At 45.1% G+C, this 20002-nt stretch overlaps 2 protein-coding genes across 3 annotated transcripts in view; both read right to left on the reverse strand.

Annotated features, from left to right (window-relative positions):
- Positions 1-15007, reverse strand: part of poln (polymerase (DNA directed) nu) — a 31043-nt gene extending 16036 nt beyond the window's left edge. Inside the window, 17 exon segments of the mRNA XM_031850954.1 lie at positions 3431-3496; positions 4398-4454; positions 4720-4776; positions 5015-5110; positions 5281-5364; positions 8092-8156; positions 8312-8372; positions 8454-8522; positions 8630-8766; positions 8919-9031; positions 9147-9316; positions 9417-10241; positions 11241-11302; positions 12730-13092; positions 14015-14250; positions 14548-14638; positions 14731-15007. Of these exon segments, the coding sequence (XP_031706814.1) occupies positions 3431-3496; positions 4398-4454; positions 4720-4776; positions 5015-5110; positions 5281-5364; positions 8092-8156; positions 8312-8372; positions 8454-8522; positions 8630-8766; positions 8919-9031; positions 9147-9316; positions 9417-10241; positions 11241-11302; positions 12730-13092; positions 14015-14250; positions 14548-14638; positions 14731-14863 (2685 nt within the window). The 5' untranslated portion in view covers positions 14864-15007.
- A 219-nt stretch (positions 15008-15226) lies between these two features.
- haus3 (HAUS augmin-like complex, subunit 3) lies at positions 15227-19426 on the reverse strand. 2 transcript variants are annotated; one of them, XM_031851485.1, is made up of 6 exons: positions 19341-19426; positions 17136-18154; positions 16796-17005; positions 16467-16699; positions 15948-16233; positions 15227-15700 (listed from the first exon to the last, which is right to left on the reverse strand). In XM_031851485.1, exons 2-6 carry the CDS (start codon positions 18138-18140, stop codon positions 15473-15475), a joined length of 1962 nt encoding a protein of 653 aa, XP_031707345.1. In that variant the 5' UTR covers positions 18141-18154; positions 19341-19426; the 3' UTR covers positions 15227-15472. The 2 variants fall into 2 exon arrangements, with proteins under 2 accessions (XP_031707345.1, XP_031707346.1); XM_031851486.1 differs by having other exon boundaries at positions 15999-16233; positions 17136-19407.
- Positions 19427-20002: the final 576 nt, after the last annotated feature.

Here is a 20002-nt window from a genome sequence, read left to right on the forward strand (position 1 = left end):
ACACACACACACACACACACACACACACACACACACACACACACACTGTATATAGCCACAATAACTCTCCTGGTCAATACACATAAAAACCTCAACGCTTCAATGTACACACACCAACGCAGAGCATCAATGTCAACAAATATACCCAGCATGGCTAATAATCAATAATGAACCTTTAATTACACACACACACACACACACACACACACATTGCACTTTGACGTTGTCTGTATTTAAAATGAAGTAGTATTAATGAGCAGAAGTGTGACTACAGGCTGATGAAATGTCGCTCAATGATCTGTTAACACAGCACTTCCTGTGATGGCATCATCTACTGCACTGAAACATTCACGGCATCTTATATAACTGAAGCATGTCAGTGTGCATGTTAGCAGCACGATAGCGTGTCAAACGAACCACTAAATGAAAAATAACATCAGCTGTGAGTTACAACCCTACGACCCTGTGTGAGTCACACTGAGAGAGTCTGGTTCAAAGAACAAACCCACAAATGTTCTTGCATTTCATTTATTCTGCTCTCTAAATGTCAGACTCACTTGTCAACTCTGGTAGAGGAGTTCGAACACCAGACACAGATGACAAGATAGCACTCACACTGTGTGTGTGTGTGTGTGTGTATGGCACATTAAAATGCACAGACATATATACTATATATGTACATATATATATATACATATATATGTACATGAGCACCGGCACAGGACGGGCTCCATTAAATGGCGGCTGATGTTGTTGTTCCTCCCCTAATTACAGATTAAAGTATCAATTAAAGGGCACATGTATCGTCAGTTCAAATTGAATGAAAGGCACTGTGTCATCACAAACATAACTCTGTCCCAGCGAGAGACGGAGCGACAGCCTCAGAGGAGACGGTGCCTCGTTAAAACAACTGAATCATTGCGCCGGTGCCGGTTAATTTAATCACACTGCGCCAATTTAAAGACTCGTCACGAAACACAATGCACACGTACAGACACACACACACACACACGCATGTCTGTATGCACACTGCGAAATGATCTCAAGTCACACTGCAGCTACAAAAACGTGTGTGTGTGTGTGTGTGTACTACACTGCCAGGGAGTCAGCACGGAGGATGACACACACTTCAGAGAAGTGCTTAGTTCAGCCCTGGGAGGACCTTCTGTGACTGCAAAACATTTAATGACTGAATGCAGAGCAGTCTTAAAGGAACATTAAAGCCCGAAAGGAAACATAGTCAGCAGTTTGGGAACAGACACAGCTGTGAGATCATAAGACAAAACACACACAACCTGACATCAATAATGTAATAAGGTGTTGTTATAATATATTGTTATGTCAGCTTTTTTTTTCGTGCACCACGTTAGAAAAATGTGATCAGTCTAGAGTAGTAATTGTGCCATGTGATTGTAACCTGTTGCAGGCAATGAGTTAATCATGATAAGAGGGATTCATGGGCACAATTTAGGAGGAAAATCCCTCAGTTGAATTTTAAAGATTTTGAGTCTTGCTGTGGGAGGAAGTACACACAGAAAAAAGAGAGAGAGAGAGAAAGTTCAATATTATTTGACCTCTTTCGTTGCACTGCGACACTATTAAATATTGGGTAAATGTGAGGGAAAGAGAAAAAGAAGAGGCTGAAATAAAGCATCATGTAGAGAAGGGAAGAAAGACCAAGAGAATGAAAATGAAACTTGAGAATGAAACCAGAGATAGAAGATGCTGCAGATGGAGAGCAGGAAGCTGATATTGTTGCTCCTTGCAGGTATAAGAACGGATGAGGCAAAGCTGCACCTCTAAACTCAGCACCGGTTTAGCTTTAATCCAGGCTCTCCCTTTGTTGCTGCAGTCTGGCTTCACCTCAAATGAACCCACAACAGATGAAAGCTAAAACCCTCTGCAGCACTCCTCATTTGAATATGTGTGTGTGTGTATGAACTGTACGTGTGTGTGTGTGTGTGTGTGCAGAGTGGTGAGTGGCAGAACTGCAAAACTACAAAGTGCAGCTTTAAGCGGTGGGATGCGACATGTTAGCGATCACTGAGTGAGTCAGCACATTGTGATGAGAATAATTATGAGTGAACTTAACGTAATAAAAAATGATTCATGACTATCTTTCTGTCAATCCACGAATCAAATATCTATTTCAGCTCGGTAAAACATTTACCTGCTACATTTATTTTCCTTTGTTGTCATACTTGTTAAACACCCAAAGAAACTACTTGTTTGTTTGTTGTTTCTCGGCCACTACAGTTCAGTTAAAAGATATTGTGTAAGAAAAACAATCCAATAAATCCACAACCACATAATTCAGTTTTAACATGAGGGAAGCACTCGGCATACAATGGCAGTGAAGAAGCAGTGAACGTGAATGCTAAGGGAGATTAGAAAAGTTCAATGTCTCCAGTTACATATATGTGTGTGTGTGTGTGTGTGTGTCAGAGTAGTGCTCAGTGACAGATCCACTGGACCCTGACAGCTAGGTAATGTCGAAATGAGCTATCGACCGTCCAATACTGAGGCGAGGGAGAGAGCAAAAGGGAGAGAGACAGAGAGAGAGAGAGGGTCTGTTTTTTGATTAATGTATTTTTCACCATGTTCTGTCTCCGTTTAATACTTCATGTACTTCTACAACGAGCATTTTACTTTTGCTGATCATTTCATGAATTTACTTTTACAAATTCTCACTATAAATGTAAAAAAAAGTCAATCCTACAATACTGGTTAAAACAGACTGTTGAACATTATTCTTATGGGCTAAATGTTGTTTTTGTAAATTTAAAGATGCTGAATATTATTCATATATATTATAAAATGCACAAAGCTACAGTCAAAATACTGGTATACAGAGGAAACTCCAATCATAACACACGACAGGTGAGCGTTACCCTGCGTATAGTATCAGTAGCTTCACATTGTTCTGCACTCTTGTAAAATGTGATGAGTCATTGTGAGTCATCATAGAATCCACGATCTCAGAGACGCACTGTATCTTGGAGTAGACTTGCTATCCTTCTGTTTTACTTCAGGGATGAAATTCAGCAGATTGATTTTCCACATACGGGTAGAAACACACCCACATGGCAAAAAACATAAAAACTTTCTGTCAGACACAAAACAGGACAGCCTGCTTCTGTTTTGTTATGATTTCACACACCAGCAAGCAGAAGACGTGTGTGTGGTATTCTCCTATCAGACGTTACTAATAATAGTACATTTACTTTTTGTCAGTTACTGTAAAGCGGTGTTTTTGCACACTTGTGTCCACTTTCCACACAGCCTGAGGTTCAGCACCACGGATAGCTCCGCTGAGTGACCCGTGTTGTCCTGCTGGTGAAACTTAACCCCGATGACTCGTTATAAGATCACAGAAATAAAGAGAAATAGAAGAAGCAGATATGTCGGACGGAGGGCGGGTCATACTTACTGGGTGCTTGGCTGATATTCTCCCCGTCACAGCGCTCGTCTGGTTCCATGTAGAGGAAACGTAGCTCTGATGCGTTGTTGAGAAAGACAGAAAGAGAGTCAGAATAATCAGAGAACCACGATTAGATACTTTCATCACTTAATATACATGTTTCCATGAGTCCATGTGATCAGTAATGTTTCTATATAAGTGATTCCTATGAAAACAACAGCTGTGATCCTCATCGCCATCGTCGCTCTGATTCTGCTTTTGGACCGACGACCGTCAACAGCTTGACGCCCGATTTGAACAAGCTGTTTGTAGAACGTAGTGCCGGGTTGAGTTGGTGCAATAAGCAGGACATGCACCCACACTACTGCTGCTCTATTGTGCACTAGAGCACTAGTGCAATCCAGCTGGGATTGTTGCCTAAAAGACCATCAAATAAATCACCTAAATCACCACCATCAGAAGCCAAACCAGCTCTAGAGACAGCCAGACAGACTCAGAGACTGCAGAGTTGAGTAAGCACAGGTTTGACAAACACAAGCTGCTGCTTCAACACAGAGGCTAACAGAGCCCATGTGGAGGGACAGGTGCATCTTCAGTACAGCAGTGGAGAGAAACCGGTGAGATGTTCCTCTATTACGTCGCTACAGCGGGAGCATCCCTGAGAGTGTTCTCTGCTGCAGGGGTAATGCTATCACACCTTTTAAGGCAGCATGTACCTGTGTGTGTGTGTGTGTGTGTGTTGTAGCTGTGCTAAACAAGTATGAATAGCCCACAGCATCACCCTGCTGTTTGCTATTGTAGTGCTGAATAACAGCAGGAGAATGGCTGACATTCCCATCAGCAGGAGCAACGCAACCTTTAAGGAGAAAAGTCTTGAAAAATCCATATTTCAGTTGTGAGTTCTTGTTTGTAAGACCTTCTTGTTGCTGAATGTTTGTACTGTGAATAAGTTTACATTCTACTGCTGTAGGCTCACCTTGCTCGCCATGCAGGAGAGAATCCCGTCAACGAATGTGGACTTGATTTTGTGAACCTGGGGGTTACAATGCAGGCAGTAATTAAGGTGCTCTACTACTGCACACTTTAGATGAGGCTTCAAAAGGCAGAGCTACACACTGATCCTCTTGAACAGATTATATATGACATGTACCGACTATACAACTCCAGCCTTAACATTGGATGTTGCTGTGGAGAGACTCCTCTTCTTCAGGCATTAGTAAGTAAAGCAAACATTTTGCTAAACAGTGATTTTCACCATCATGGCACGTGATTAAAAAGCAGCTGAGAACATGACGGACCTGTCTGTACTCTAGAATGATCTTTGGCAGCGGGTGCAGGTCCTGAAGCTGCAACAACTGAAACAAATAAGACATTTACATAATAATTTGGCAACATGCGTGTCTACTTATTGCTTTGGATGAACTTGGCAACTGTTCATCAAATCCTAAGACTCAACGATGATCCGTGATATGAATTGGATGTGCAGGTGTGTGTATTTATGCGTGTGCCTCTGAAACTTTGATTAGGAATGAGCCGTTTCTTCTTGGATTAAAGGATTAAATCAACACATTTGTGTGTGTGTGTGCGCCGTACTGCAGCTTCTGATGTTGACTGCTGTTGTTTGTTGACGGTCTTTGGAAGTTTCTTGTTCTCGCAGCGCTCATGGAGGCACAGCTTCTCAAACAGGACCTTCAAACATTGTAAAACCACGATATATCCACAAAACATTGAAACATACACGCAGTGCAGAGAAAAATACACATAGAAACGTGTGCATACATACAGGCACGATATAGAAAGATGAAAAGCATACACATGCATGCATATGACCCACAGATGTACACATAACATGTACACACTGTTCGTAGTTGAGTGTTGCTGGTGACCAGGAAGATTTGTCCTGCTGCTCGGTGAGCCTCCTGCTCCAACTGCTTCATCTTGGTCTGACAGAGAGTGAGAGAGTGAGAGAGTGAGACAGGGAGGGAAAAAGAGAAGATCAAGGTTTATAAAAAAACATATTTTCAAAGGTTCCTTTTAGCCATGTTACCAGTACTTACTTACTATTCAAAGGTCTACACCTCAACTTTTTAAATAATGTCAAAAGAATTCCACAAGGTGCATTTCATTCCATCACGATATTTCATATCTTTGTCAGACTTTCTGCAGATTGGCCAGTCTATCACTCAGCGGATGTAAAGCCAATTAAAATGTTGGGAGACAGCAGAGTCTATTTATGCCAATACGATGAGATAACTCACTTCTGCAGCCCGGTGACTGTTCGCTTGCCAAAAACCTTTCAGGCAAAGTAAATTACTGAACAAATTTTGTCAGGCCTGGGTATGAACCCTGCTGTAAAGAGGGGAGGACTGTTATTATGTGTGAGACAGAACTCGTTTCGCCTTCCTGTCAATGGCCAACAGCAAAGCACCCTGTAATCAGTCACACAGACAAACTAACAACAAACAGCATTACAAACCACAGAAACACGCACATACACACACTTTCTGCCACATTCTAAGTCCTTAACACACGCAGAGAGTGAGACGGGGTTTATTTAATGACTGCTGCGATAATCCACTCAAATGTCTCTCAGGATGGTCGACACAGGCTGCATGATGAACCCAGCGAGAGAGACACAGCATGCTAGAGGGCGAGACAGGGGAAGAGACAGCATGATCACGAGAGAGAGAGAGAGAGAGAGAGAGAGAGAGAGAGAGAGAGAGAGAGAGGCAGTGACGGAGGACACAAAGGTGAAGTCAATGAGAAAGACGAAGGAGAGTAGATGAAGGGGAGGGGCAAGAAGAGAGAAGGGAGGGGAGGGGAGAGCATGGGGGAGATGAAACGAGAGAGAGCACAGGCAGAAAGCAACAGAGAGAGGAAAAGAGTGACAGATTTGGGAGGGAGAGAGAAAATTAAAGGGTGTAAAGAGTTGAAATGTGATGCAAATACTTCAGTGGGAAGAAACTGAGAAGATGAAAGTATGGCAGTAATAGATGAGGACTGGGCGGCCGCAGGGGAGAGCTGTGGCTGGACCGTAATAGGAAATAGCATTTGAAACATTTCAACAGCGCGGGCATTAGAAGCAGGAAGGAGAGCGATGAAGGAGAAGAGGGTGGAGAGACAGAGAAAAATAAATGAAAGAGGAAAAAAAAGGTGGAGGACCTCATGGCTGACTTGTACCAAAACTCCAAAAATGTGTACTTCTCGCTCTCAGCCCAGAGCAGCCTCCAGACTGCCTCATCAATATTGGATGCTAGCCCTTTGGTACTGTGTTTGACACACAAACAAACAAACACACACACACACACACACACACACGGCAGGAATCTAATATTTTAGGGCAATATTTTGGATTAATCGCGGCATCAAAGTGTGGACTCCTCATCCCGTCTGATCTGATCTGAATAGCGATCTCTTAAAAGCACAGACAGAATGCGAAAGAGGTTTATTAAGCGACGTTTGGCCGACTGAATTGTAAATAATGCTGAGTGGCAAGACAAAAAATATAGCTCGTTTGTGAGATGCAGGTTGACGTACAGGAAGGGATCCTCTACTCGCTGTTCAGACGGCTGAACTTGACAGCGCCGATAGAAAGGAATTCAACAGGACATGCGTGAGTGCACTCACAGGTACGCATCACAAAAACACAAACACACACACACACATAACTCTGCCGCAGTCCGCAAAAACATCAGTGCCTCAGTATGTGTGTGTGTGTGTGTGTGTTGGCAGACAGTGATGCTCCTTCCTGCAGCTAAGCCTCCTGAAGGAAAAAAGACAGACCCTCCATCCTATTTATAGTAACCCGGCAAGATACCAACACTTTCTCTCCACAACAACACCCTTGCTGGCACTTGCAAAAAGTTGTAATTGGGTTTACGAGTGCGAGTGTGTGTGTGTGTGTGTGTGTGTGTGTGTGTTTGTATTTGACTGCCTGCAAAACTGATTAGGAACGTGTGCGTATTCCCCGAGCATGCACGTGTTCACAACATCTGTATGTCTGTCTTTGTGTGTCTCCAGGACTGGTTTTTATCTGTATGTAAACAGGACAGCTCCCGGAGGATGTCCACCCACCACATCACTAATCCTTTTTTTCCAGAGATCTCTACTGTTTCTCACATATCCTCCCACTGAGGCTTTATTTCCTGGGTTCTGGTGTAGACATCAGATATCCAGGCCATGGCTTCCTCTTCTGTGCGCTGCTCATTGTATAGAATCTGATTAGCAACCTGAGAAGCGAGACTGCAGTAGGAGTTGAGAGACGATGTGCAGATTGTTTCACAAGTAGCCGGTTTACAAGCTGCTTTTAGTCCAATTACAGTTCGATCAATGCGTTTCGCCTCTTTTCGTGTCTCTACTCAGACAAAAAATGGAAACCAGAATGCTTTAGATCCCAAAATCTTCTCCCTTTGCCTACAGAATCTACATGTGAAGGATCTGCTGATGGAGATTAGCTCTGAGCAGATTTTCTAGTGGGAAACATTCACCGTGAGGCAAACGTTGATAGCTCCTGCTGAGAGAGATAAGTCGACTCTGCCGTCAGCCTAATGAAAAAACTATTTTAATCAAACTGTTCTGCTCTATTTATTGATAACAATCACAGGGAAACCATAATATACAATAGCCGTGACATTTAATGCCCCACACAGGTTGTTGACGTTGTGCCTCACCCCCAGCAGGTCTGACGTTCTCTTAAGAGCTTCTTTGTCCACATGGATGCGATGGCTCTCCATGGCTGAAACAAACAACAAACTCCAAGTTTATTTTAGTTATTTAGGGATATTTCTTCAAGAAAATGGCGGTGCACAAGGCTGACAACTAAAAAGGTTCATAGTCTCCCAAAACAAAATGCTCAGTGTCTACTGGAAAGAAAAGAAAAATGATTCCCACCTGCCAGAACAGAGATCATGTTCAGCTCCATGTCGGAGTACAGCTCCCACAGCCCTTGGCTCTAGGCACACAAAGAGTCGGTCAGGTAATGTGTTGCGTGTCTATACTGTGTGTACAGGTGTGTGCGTGTGCATCAACTGACCTGTAGTTTAAAGCATAGCTCCATGTTCAGCCAGTAGAGTGAATAGAGACCTGAGATGACCTGAGAAACCTGAGAGAGTGAGACACAGACATGTTACATCTTCCTTGAGTTCAGGTCTTCGAGGCGTACCAGACAATTTAACCAAACCAGCTCCAACAATGTATACCTTCACTCACCTTCTTGGTACCCAGGCTAGGTGTCGTATGGGGTCTTTTGCTGTGTTTGCAGAGAAGGTCCGGGTAAGAGGAGGAGGGATTTGCAGGATCCAGTAGCCACGCCGACACCTGTGGGTCCTGGATGCGACAGCCTGCCACTGGAGAGAGAGAGAGGACAGCTCGTTAGGATGTTGAGCAGTATTCAATATGCTGTGCTGTGCACTGATGAGAGGAAACGCACTTTTGGAGATTACAGCACATCTGGAGAGTCACAGAGAAATGTGTAGAAGTTTCTAAGTGTGCGCTCTACCTTGTTTCCAGCTGAGCTCTGGTCTGTAAAACTGCAGAGCTGTACGAAGCAAATCCTTGGCTTTATAGCACACCACCAGTTGAGATCTCGATAGCACCTGTAGCAGCATATCTCTACGGAACACACACACACACACACATTTATGTACTCCTGTTTTAAAAAGAAATCAGTATGAACCCCGAAGCTTCTTTTTTGATGGAAGCAAAAGCATAACACACACACACAGACCTAGTAAAGAGCTCCTGGCTCTGGTGTGTGTGTTGCTGGGCCCATGCAGGTGTGTGCTCTAGTTTTAAGTAGACCAGACCGTCGCTCGGCTCGAGCGAGTCCTCCGGTGTGCCGCCGTCAGGATTGTTCTTCATCAGTATGAGGAGGCCACACACCTCTGGAGCGAGCTTCTATATTCAGGATCAGAGAGGGAAATGAACACGAGCAAACAGTTAATAGAGCAGTGAGCCACAAGAGTGAACGGTTTACAGATACCTGAGCTCTGCTCACCTGTTCTGGGTCTAACTGAGTCGTTCCATCTCGGTACACCAAGGTGAGCACCAGCGCCTTGGTCTTCCCCGCTCTCTCAAGCGTTTGCATTTTCTCGTCTGGGTTCATCTTCCCAGAATCCTTCACTCTGGGGTCAGATGTCAGGGTTGCAGTCAGAGAGCCAGCTTTAGATTGGTTCTGGGGCTCGTTACCACCGGCCTCCTCGTGAGATATCTTTGGCCCGTTTATTTCCTGGTCAGGCCCACATTTAGCTCGCTTGTGCTTGAGTGGTTTGCCAGTTATAGACGATGGGGTCCTTTTGGAAACATTTCTAGCTGATTCATGGCATCTGTCTTCCACCTTTCTCTGCCGAATTTGTCGAGTTTGCTTTGAGGCAAACGAGTCTTCATGCATCCCTGACATTATTCCTGATTTATGTGAAGGACTGACTTCATTCTGTGGCTCTGGTGGTTCAGCTGGGAGTTCAGGGATACAGGTGTTGGACCTGGCTCTCCTCAGCTCATCAACTCCTCCTTCCCTTGCCTTTTCTTGAGAAGAATGAGGTGCTTCCCATTTTGCATGCCGCCTGGTGAGGTAGATTTTAGGAGGAGGGTCTGCATATTGGCGCTGAAGTACTTCATGCTTCCTCTTTAAGGAGAAGGAGGGGATGAGGGGAGGATGACGTGAACGAGTTACAGAAGTAAGGACCTGGTTGTTTGCCATCTCTTTGCTTGGTTTTGTGGCAGGTGAAGCCAAGTCCTGTACTGAGTTCTGTCCAGCAGCAAAAGTGCTTGCTAGGTCCACCACCCCGCTTAAGCTTCTTCCTCTCACATTTCCATTAGCGGCCTGCAGAAAAGCAGAAGTCAAATGTTCTGGTTGCACATAATCAGCACAGAAATGAACGCATGTCTTATCTAATCGCTCCCCATTCATGTATGGAGGATACACAAAATGTGACAGAGAGAGTGAAAGCTGAGAAAGTTAATTAACAGGTGAGCAATACAAAGGAAGCAGAAGGGACAGTGTGAAGTGGGAGCATGAGAAATAAGATCAACAAGTTTGAGTCCCGTCTCCCAGAAGTATACCCTCACCCTCACATCCATTATTCATACCTGGAACTCACATCTCTGTTTATGCAAAAGCACTGAGCGGGAGCACAGGTGAGAGTTGAGAAGTTGGGTATTCTGAGGGTTTTCTAGGACTACGTGTGAGTTTATGGATGCACAGGATTCTGTATGTCAGCAGCGGGCCGATGGATTCCTGTGATTCAGCTCCCCGAGGAGAGTCTTCCTCGTTTGGATGTAAACACAACACGTTTTCCTGCTGACAAAGTCATGAACCCCCCCCCCAGGGTGCTGTGCTACAGGATATAGATAGAAAACAGAGGCCGGCCATGGCCCGCAGCCCAGTACTGGGTGCAGGAGGGAAGAAGGGAGGGAGAGAGAGAGAATGAGAGAGGGAGGGAGGGAGAGAGAGGGAGAGTGAGTGAGTGAGTGGGTGAGTGAGTGAGAGAGCCAGAGAGAGTGAGACAGAGAGAGAGAGAGAGAGAGTGAGGTGGGAGAGAGAGAGAGAGACAAGAGAGAGAGAAAGAGAGAATGGATCGGTGTGTTTGCTGCTGATTATAGCAGTAAAGGTAAACCCTCTTTCTATCCCTCTTCTCCTCCATCTTTCAGCCTCTCCCACTTTTCTCCCCCTCACCTCTCCCCCTGCATCCTTCCTCTATCGCTCTTTCCCACACCTTCCCTCCATCTCTCCAGCTCCCTTTACAGTCCTTTGTCTCTGCTGCTCTCTCTTCTTTTCTTCCAATATGTATCGTGGGCTCCTTTGTCAGGACTTTTAAAGTTTTTTTTTAAACTTTACGACTCATTGAGGAGCTATCACTTGTCACACAAGCCAGATTGCTTTCTCTGTGCATCGGGGGAAATAGAAGCCTAATCCCTTTGAAAGCAGCTATTTTAAATTTCAGAACTTTTTGGTGTGTTGCTGCTGTGTACACGCTGTTGCCTCTGCTTACAGGGATTACAGAGTGGGAGACAGATGAAAAAAAGGAAACATAAGGATTTCTGAACTAAAAGATAAGTCAACTAAATCTAAGCAAGCGAGGCAAACTTTTTCCCCCAATTAAAGTGTCTGAACTTTACCTCATGCCTCATATTGCTGCCTTTAAAGTACCTGAGGCATCACTGCTTTATGTTTAAAGTATAGCCGTCATGTACTGGTACACACTCGCTCCAGAGAGACTCACTTGGTCGAGACAGGGAGCTCTGAACCTTGACCTTTTGGTCCTGCACTCCTGGGACAACGTTGGCGTGGAACGACTTCCTCTACCTGAGTCCTCTAGAGGGGGGATGAGATGAGAGCATTTCTATCACGTCATCACTTTTCAGACACATCCTCCATCAATGACCCGCTCTCTTATGTAAGCACGTGTTTGACGAAGCATGGATGGACGCTGACACAGTGAGACCTCAGCAGTGTGTGACAGGACAAGGACATTTTTGTTACGACAAAACAACTTGTGTTTGTAGATGCGTCCAAGTCGACTCAGCGTTGTCTCAGCAGCTGAGACTCAAGCTTTCCTTCCTGCGGCTGTAACGTGAGCCGGCACACAACATCCCTCGTCGGTGCTGCGGCAGCTCTGTCGGCGCCACTCCGATGAAAGAAAGATGGCTGAAAGCCACTGCCATTTGTTTGACACAACTTCAAACACTTTTGCCCCTCCGGCGCTGTTTTGTCTCAGCTAGCAACTGGCATCAAAAAAAGTCTCCACAATTTTAACGACTTTAAGTGTAGCTTTATAGACTGTAATGCTGTAGTAGTATGTTTTTCTGGTAACATTAATTAATATAATACAGCCCCAACACTCTGACAAGTATCATTCTAATAATTCTTTGAGTCTCTATCCTCTTTAATTAGGTAGCATTAATAGTCCTTGAGTTGTTTAAAGAGACCCAGCAGCTTCGGGAACTCTTAGTGCGACAAGTTGACAACAAAAACAACAACATACTGTTTGTATTGGAGTGCATTGGCTCCAACAGATATGCACCTAAGTAGAAAAGTACTCTAGCACACTCTCGTGGTCATTAATAGGACTATACATGTGGTAAAAAGGTGACGTTCATTATAAACTTGCCATACTGCAAACTTTTCTACAATTTTCTGAAATATTTTAAAAGCTAAAACTACTTTCTACCATCTCAGCCACCTCGAATACTCTCTGGCAGAGTAGTATTACATTATAACAAGTTGTAAATGGAATATAAATACTACAGAAACCATTCTAAGATGATCACCTTGTAGAAACCAAGAACAGCATCAATAATCCATCCCTTACCTGTAGCTGTGCTCTCCTTTTCTTTGTCCACAGGTGTCATCCCAGACTCATGTCGGTCTGCCCCCCTCTCGTCCGGCTCAGTGTCTCCTCCGGGTACCTCAGTGACCGCTCTATCGTCTGTCTGGACATCAGAACAAAGGTGCTGCTCTGTGTCCATCTTATCTTCGGTGCTTGTATCTGTTCTTTGCTCGGTGCTTCTCTCCGGGTTATCGGCGGTGGTGTCGCCCGGGACTAATTCGGTGGGCTCGCACTGCATCAGTGGGTTTTCTGTGGGGAGCTCATCTGCTGCTTCAGTCACAGTGTGACTCATATCCTGAGGGTTTTCAGCTGGGCTCACCTTGTCTTGTCCCCTTTCTACAGATACTGAGATTTTTTGGGGACTGCCAGTATGAGATATCTCTTTATCCTCAATGCTAGGTGGATGTTCAGGTGTATTAAGTCTGTACTCAAAGTCAATATCCTCATTCTGCCCAGACTTTGCAACCTCAGAATAACAATAGAAGCTTTTGTCCATATCACTTGTAAGTATAGAGTCAAAATTCCTCCCTAAACTAGTGTTCTCATTGGTTCCCAAAAGTATAAGTCCCTCCATTTCATTGGCTGGTCTTTTCTCATTTGACATCTGTGCTGTACCTGCCTGCATCATATTTTCTGAATCCACTATCTGCTGTCCCTCTTCCTCTGACTGTATGCCTCCATCTTTTCCTCCACTACTGACCTCTTCAGTAGGGTTCAATAGAGAAAGCCTCCACTCAGTGGTGTTTAGCTGCTCTCTGGGGATACTCCAGCTATCTCTGTTTTCTTTCTGTGCATCAGCTGTCTCTTCACTTGTTTTAAGGCAAGAAGAAACTCTGTAACAAGCCAATGCATGCCCCTCTTTGTGGGCACTACGGTGCACGCTTGTGGGGAACAAAACCCCATCAGGGTCCTCCTCGTCTGCAGAAAGATTGCAGATGAAAGGCGGCCTGATTTCTTCAGTTGAGCTATGAAAGCAAAAGACAGTGTCAAATTTATAATGCATGCTTTTCACTCACAAAACCAGCAACAGATCATTAATGCATGCTAAACTTCACACTGCTTTCCTTTCTGTTGCATATATGAAATACTCTCAAGCATGTTATATGCATACATAAATGAACACACTTTTTCTTCCCTACGTACTTTCTCCATGGTGTAGCTTGTTCACAGATTCTCTCTGGTATTTGGAGGGACAGGGCGGTGCATCTGTTTCTATGGGAGGAAGATGCTTCCCTCTCCTCCTGCTGAGTGAATGACAGAGTCTGACTGGGCCGGCCAGCAGGGGCTTCGGAGTACTTTCTGTGGGACTGAATCTGTGAGCCCCGATAACGAGACGTCTGCCTTTGGAGTGAGGAATCCCAGCAGGAGGAGGTCTGGGATGACGGGGAGCGGTCGGGCGTCTGCGAGTACTGATAACAGGCCGAGGTCCAGGAGCTCTGCCGCTGGTCGGAGGCATTGTGGTAAGAAGTGGGAGAGGACGACACCTGGAGGCTGGACCATGGTCTGAGCCATACAAGGGATTTCTTTTACGTTTACATTAAGTACATTAGGGATGATATTATGGCACCAGTATATAAAATCATGTCTCATTTATAAACATGAACTCATGACTATTACATTCAAAATCCAGTGTGAGGTCCTTGTACTAATATACATTAAACTGCAGCAGATTACATCGCAGGCCAAGATGCTTCTGCACCTATCTGCTCACAGTAGAAATACTATGCTAATAAAATAGATACTCTAACTGAATACAAGTTGTTTTATATCGGTGTGTTGCTGCTACTTAACCCGACGCACCGGTCTGTCTCTCTCTCTTTGCTCTCCTCCTGACTCGTGCTCCAGCTGCTCTGAGCCCACGGCTCCCTCTGGCTGCGATTACTCCTCTCCACTACATACCAAACAAGGGAGATAGCGATGAACTCTCTGGTAACTCAATATATATTAAGTATTAAATGACTCTATGCTTGCCCCCTGACTGACTTTGCTTGTGATCGTAGGAGTAGTTGTGGTTGCGTCTGGCTACATGGAGACTCTGGGCCCGCAGAACAGCCAGGATCTTCTGGGCCGCCTGGGACAGAGGTCCTGAGTACAAGCTGCTGCTAGACTGCTCCATCTCTCCCCTGTCCGAACGCCTGCTACTCTCTCTAGCTGAGGATATCAGACTCAACTGTCAACGGCCTAAACAGGACAGAGGGGAGAGGTCAGTTACACACAGATCTGGTTTAAACTGATCTCAAAAACACACATCACACTTCAGAAATAGACTTCAATCGTCTCAAATAAAACAAAACTTTCACAATTAAACCTCCACAAAGACAACATTTTACTTTATTTATCGGATGACAAAAAGAAAACAAGGACATGTATTTACAGGACAAAACAAGACACTAAATTCTCTTATTAGTTCATGTAAAAATTGTTTGGAATGAACATTTAATCTCAATCATCATATGCAGCATTTCTCATCCAAGTTGAGTTTTATCCCAAAAATGAAGACTCAAGGGATTGATCTCCGTCTCTTGCACAAACCAGGTGAAGAAGCAGATTTTGAGGAAGTTCAGACTTGTACAAACTGTACCAGGGCCAGGCTTACTCAGTAAACCTCCTTACAGCACAGTGTACTTATCAGATATCCTCAAGCTTTAGAACACAGGTGGACTCCCTTAGCACAGAAACTGTAGTTGAGCCATCTATAAGCGCTCCTCGTTCCTTCTGGCAGGCTTCACTGTTGCCCTCTCTTCGCAGCCATTTTGCCCTCCAGATCTTCCACTACTTTCTTCAGCAGCCGGGCATCCAAGTGGAAGTAGACGTACAACTCCCTCTCCCGCCTGAGGAGGGCGTTGCGCTCCAGCTGAGAACGCTTGACTTTAACCTCCGCCATGATTTCTTGCATTACGTGCTGCAAACTCTGCAGCTGAGACTCTGCTTCCACCAGCTTCACCGTCAGCTCCTGCAGAGACACGGGAAGAGAAATGAACAAAGGAACAAAAAACTTGAATCACACAGTGCTTTCATACCCAACGTGAGGCCCGACATTATGATATTTAGAATAATGTGCAAAAGAAAAACCATATGGTGCTACCAGCTTCCCTCACCAATAGTGACGTCATTTAAAATTCAACTGACTCACATTAAGGACTGCTTCTGTGCAGTTGACGGAGATGACTGTGCATAAAACCAAAAGGAATCAAACCCACCTGTGCATTGGGGCAAAGCAGCTCCTGGTCAGTGATGGCCGTTGGACGTACCTGCGGCCCTAAGATCAGCTGCTGGAGCTCTGTGTACGTCACCCCATGGAGCGCCTCACAGTCGCCGTAAAGACGAGCGGCCGTGTAGTCCTGCTGGCGGCCGGCACCAGCGAGAGCGTCTCGGGTCACCTGGAGGTTGCCCGCGAGGTCGCGAGCGGCGTGGTTCAACGCTTCATATGTCCGGAAAGGCTCCGACCGGCCGTGGTCTGAGTCGTGGTTGAGGATCTGGAGCAGCCTGAGCAGAGAGGTGCAGACTGAATTACACTCTGATGGGAGATAGCCTGCTTTTAAATAAGGACTAAGAGTGTCATGGGCATAAAGCAAGCAACATAGCACCACAGTATACAGTAACAGCTAGGCGCTGCAGCTGCAGAAGCTCTGAATATTCGCTGCTGATCACTACTGAAGCTCCAGAGCCAATGGTATTTGGGACAGCCCGAGTCTACAGTACAGCTCGAGTCTTCTTACCGGCTGAAGGCTGCATCCTTGCAGCTGATGATAGGGTTAGGCCTGAGGTTGATAGCCAGGTCCGGGTGTGCCAGGGACTCCATTCTGAGGGTTGCCGCTTCACCATCCTTTACAAGTCTGCTATTTACGTCTCCCAACTGCTGAAGACACTTCCTCCACCTCCTCAACTCCATCTCCTGACCCAGGCGCACCAGGTCAAAGGACGCCTTTTGGCGGAGTAGGTGGTCTCTAATCTAAAACAATAAAAGTCAAATTTGTTTTAAAATGGGTGCTGATTCATATTTCCACAAAAAGCAAATGGAATGAAATGGGTGATATCGCTAACTAACCCGATCCTGTCTGGAGGTGTAGTAGTCCTGCCTGGCTAGTTGCAGATCCAGGTCTCCCCTCACTACCGGCACATTGAGCAGCCTGGCTGACTCTCTCAGAGCAGCAGGTACTGGTCCATGCAGCAGAGCCTCCAGCTCAGCCTCCACCGCCTGCAGCTCCTTCCTGGACACGGCCTCACGGACATGCAGCGAGGAGGACATGGAGATGCTCTGGTGGAGTGAAGAGATAGTTAGGAAGGAGAGCTTGAGACAGGAACGGAATAGTAACTGAACACACTATGAGAGCTGCGATACTGTTTGCAGGAGATAATAAAACTCAGTTTCTGTCTGCTGGCTTTACCTTGGTATGGGAGGACTTCTCAGAGAGCCAATCCAGTCCAGCCATGACGCTCTTCTCCTCTGCCATGGCCTGCATCAGTTGGTGCTGGGCCACAATATGTGACCACTGAAGTCTGGCCATCTCTGTCCTCCTGCCATCCACCATTTGCGCCTTGCTACCTTTCCCCTCGTGTTTAATCTCTTCGTCCTCTCCCTCTTCACAAGAACTGAGGTCGAGGAGCTGGAAGCGATCGGAGCAAGAAGTCTCAACAATGTCAGAGATGTCCTGGAAGAAATGCTTTTGGGTGAAGACAGCCAGTGTTTTAGTGTTGAGCTCCTCCTGGTGCAGGTAGGGATCCAAGGGCAGCTGAGAGAGGAGGACAGCGGGGCTTTTGGGGATAGAAGGGTTTAATGAGGTCACAGGGTCTGGCTGAACGGGGAGATATGAAGCAAGCGTTCTCACCTCATCCATTAGGTTTTGAAAGAGAGCGTTTGTGTCAGCATTCTCAGCTGCAATGGAAGCACTGGCCTCCTTTAGCTTACATGAAGCGCTCTCCAGCTCCGCAGTAAGTCGGAGGTCAACATCTGCACGGGAGGTGGCCGCAACCTGCAACCGGTTATACCGCCGTTGCTTCAGGTCTTTTTCTTTTCGCAGTGCCTGGAGCTCCGCCTCCAAGTCCTCTACGGCCACATCCCCCTCGGCCGCAAACACGGAGGATGAAGATGAAGCAGAGGGCCCCAAGATGTTTGCACCGCTCCCATCCGAAGGTCCAATGGTTTTAAGGACCTCGCCCAAGGCCGCTTCGTCCAGACACGGCTTGCCGGACTTCCGTAGCTCCCGAAAGGCACGTGCCTCCTCCACGGTAAGGACGTTGCTCTGGTTGAGGGTCCGACAGACAAAGCGCAAGAAGTGAAGGTTCTCCGGGGCGCAGTCAAACAGCCAGTCGAAGTCGGAGGCCTTCAGTGATGACGCACCGGGATAACCTAGACGGCCCAAGGCCTCCACAAACTGGCCACCGTTTAACATGTTGGTTCAGCGCTCTGTGTTATTCAGTCACAAAGCAGCACAATGTGGATTGTGGAGGATGAGGTGAAGACCAATACAAAGAGAGTGAGAGCATGTAAAGCACAGCATATTCAGGGATAATCCAGACACTCGCAAATCTATGATCACAGCTATGTAGAGCCCCAGCCACATCTGCTCTTTTTGTTGGTTTCAGGTAATCCAATTGTTATAAACACCATACTGAACTCTATTAAGACGCTGGAATAATTTCCTAACATGCAACATAGTGAGAAAAACACAAACCACACAAAATAACCAGTAGCAGATAAAATTAAGGATACCTCAGAGCACATTTGCTCTCGATTAGACTAAATATTAGAAGAAAACACCACTCAGTGAGTAAAACAGAACATAACTCAACAGGACCATAATAATAGCCTCCAAGTTCAAAAGTTGAATCACCACCTCTCTAAAACAGCTTCAGCAAAATCTGAACAGTATAACATTTATCAAAGTAAGATTTATTTGCTGTGTTATTGAATTAGACTGGATTAGTTTTAGTCCAAAGTGTCCCATCAGATTGACATTTATTTCTCCATAGATTATGTCACCACTAAAGGAAGTAAACAAGACATTACAGGGAACAGTGACTTCATACTTTCTTAATACAGAACTATCAAACATTTTTTAAATGCTTACTTACTTTAATATGAACATTTAGACTAAGTATGTAGTTGTCTAATGTAGAAAAAAAAAACAGATCAAGACATTCCTGTTTAAAACTTTAACAGTTTTGATGAACTCAATGAGGCTCACCCAACTTTAGGCACACCTCAGAGTGTATTTAGAGTGTATAGATATCTCTCTATTATAAATGGTAGGAATAATCAGTGTATTGATATATATCTATTATAAATGGTAGGAATAAACAGTTAAACATTATAACAACATTAAACAGTTATCAGCGTTTAATTGTCAATTCTAACCGAGATGACATAACGCTGTCCCGTCTTGTGTGTTGCATGCAAACAAGTCCGTCACAACAGTTAGCTTTACTTAAATGAGCTATCTTAAGCTAGCTAGCTAAATAGCCCGCTACCGTTAAACGCTAGAAAGTAGATACAGTTAGTCTGCTAACTGCCATGGCTCGTATCAAAAGCAATGTATTCGTTTAGCAAAAAAAAGTAAAATTAGTGAAACAACTGTCACTCCGATACTTACATTTATATTCAGGAACCCCGTTTTGTTAGTATCCAGTCTTGGGCGTTTGTCCGCTGGCGCCAAACATCTAAACTGACGCAGGGACGACGTGACGTGTTCCGTCATTACGCTAGAAGCCGCGTTGACCTCCCGACCAATCAGGTTTAAGGGTTGAAGCATGGTTCCCGCCTTCTTTTGACTCGACGCCTTCAAGACGAGCCACCGCTGCCTGTGCCCATCCTCACGCTGCTCTGTGCTCAGTGAGTTCACGACTTCTTCCATTTCTTTGTAGATAACGAGAACAGGTAAGTCCTATAGACACAGTTGATATGTAAAATAACGAACTAGATTAACTGCTAATGTGTAGGAGAGGTGGCATCAGTAAACATATGGGAGACTGGGTGTTCACGTCCCACTCGTGACTTTGTTTACTCTTTAAAACTATTAACTCGTGTTGTCTTACTTGGAGTTATATTTATACCATCACATAGTAGTACTGTCACGTGCATAACCCGTATTAAGAACCATTGAATCATTGTTTTCCAGAGAGAAACAATTCCAAACAAATTATGTAAAATGTGGTTGAGTTGTTTAAAAGTAAGAAAAGTATTGGACTTCCCTCTTCCTGTCTTTTAAATGTGTGTGTGTGTGTGTGTGTGTGTGTGTGTGTGTGTGTGTGTGTG

The sequence above is a fragment of the Anarrhichthys ocellatus genome, unplaced genomic scaffold (genome assembly GCF_004355925.1).
Source record: "Anarrhichthys ocellatus isolate YVR2014 unplaced genomic scaffold, GSC_Weel_1.0 scaffold11, whole genome shotgun sequence".
Taxonomy (NCBI): Eukaryota; Metazoa; Chordata; class Actinopteri; order Perciformes; family Anarhichadidae; genus Anarrhichthys; species Anarrhichthys ocellatus.

Bases quoted from the DNA above. Each gene is read 5' to 3' on its own strand.
- haus3 (XM_031851485.1), bottom strand. From the start codon at position 18,140: ATGTTAAACGGTGGCCAGTTTGTGGAGGCCTTGGGCCGTCTAGGTTAT. The intron at 17,006-17,135 runs GTAAAGCCAGCA...TCACTCCACCAG, and splicing joins AGAAGTCCTCCCATACCAAG to AGCATCTCCATGTCCTCCTC. The intron at 15,701-15,947 runs GTGGGTTTGATT...GTGTCTCTGCAG, and splicing joins TGCTTTGCCCCAATGCACAG to GAGCTGACGGTGAAGCTGGT.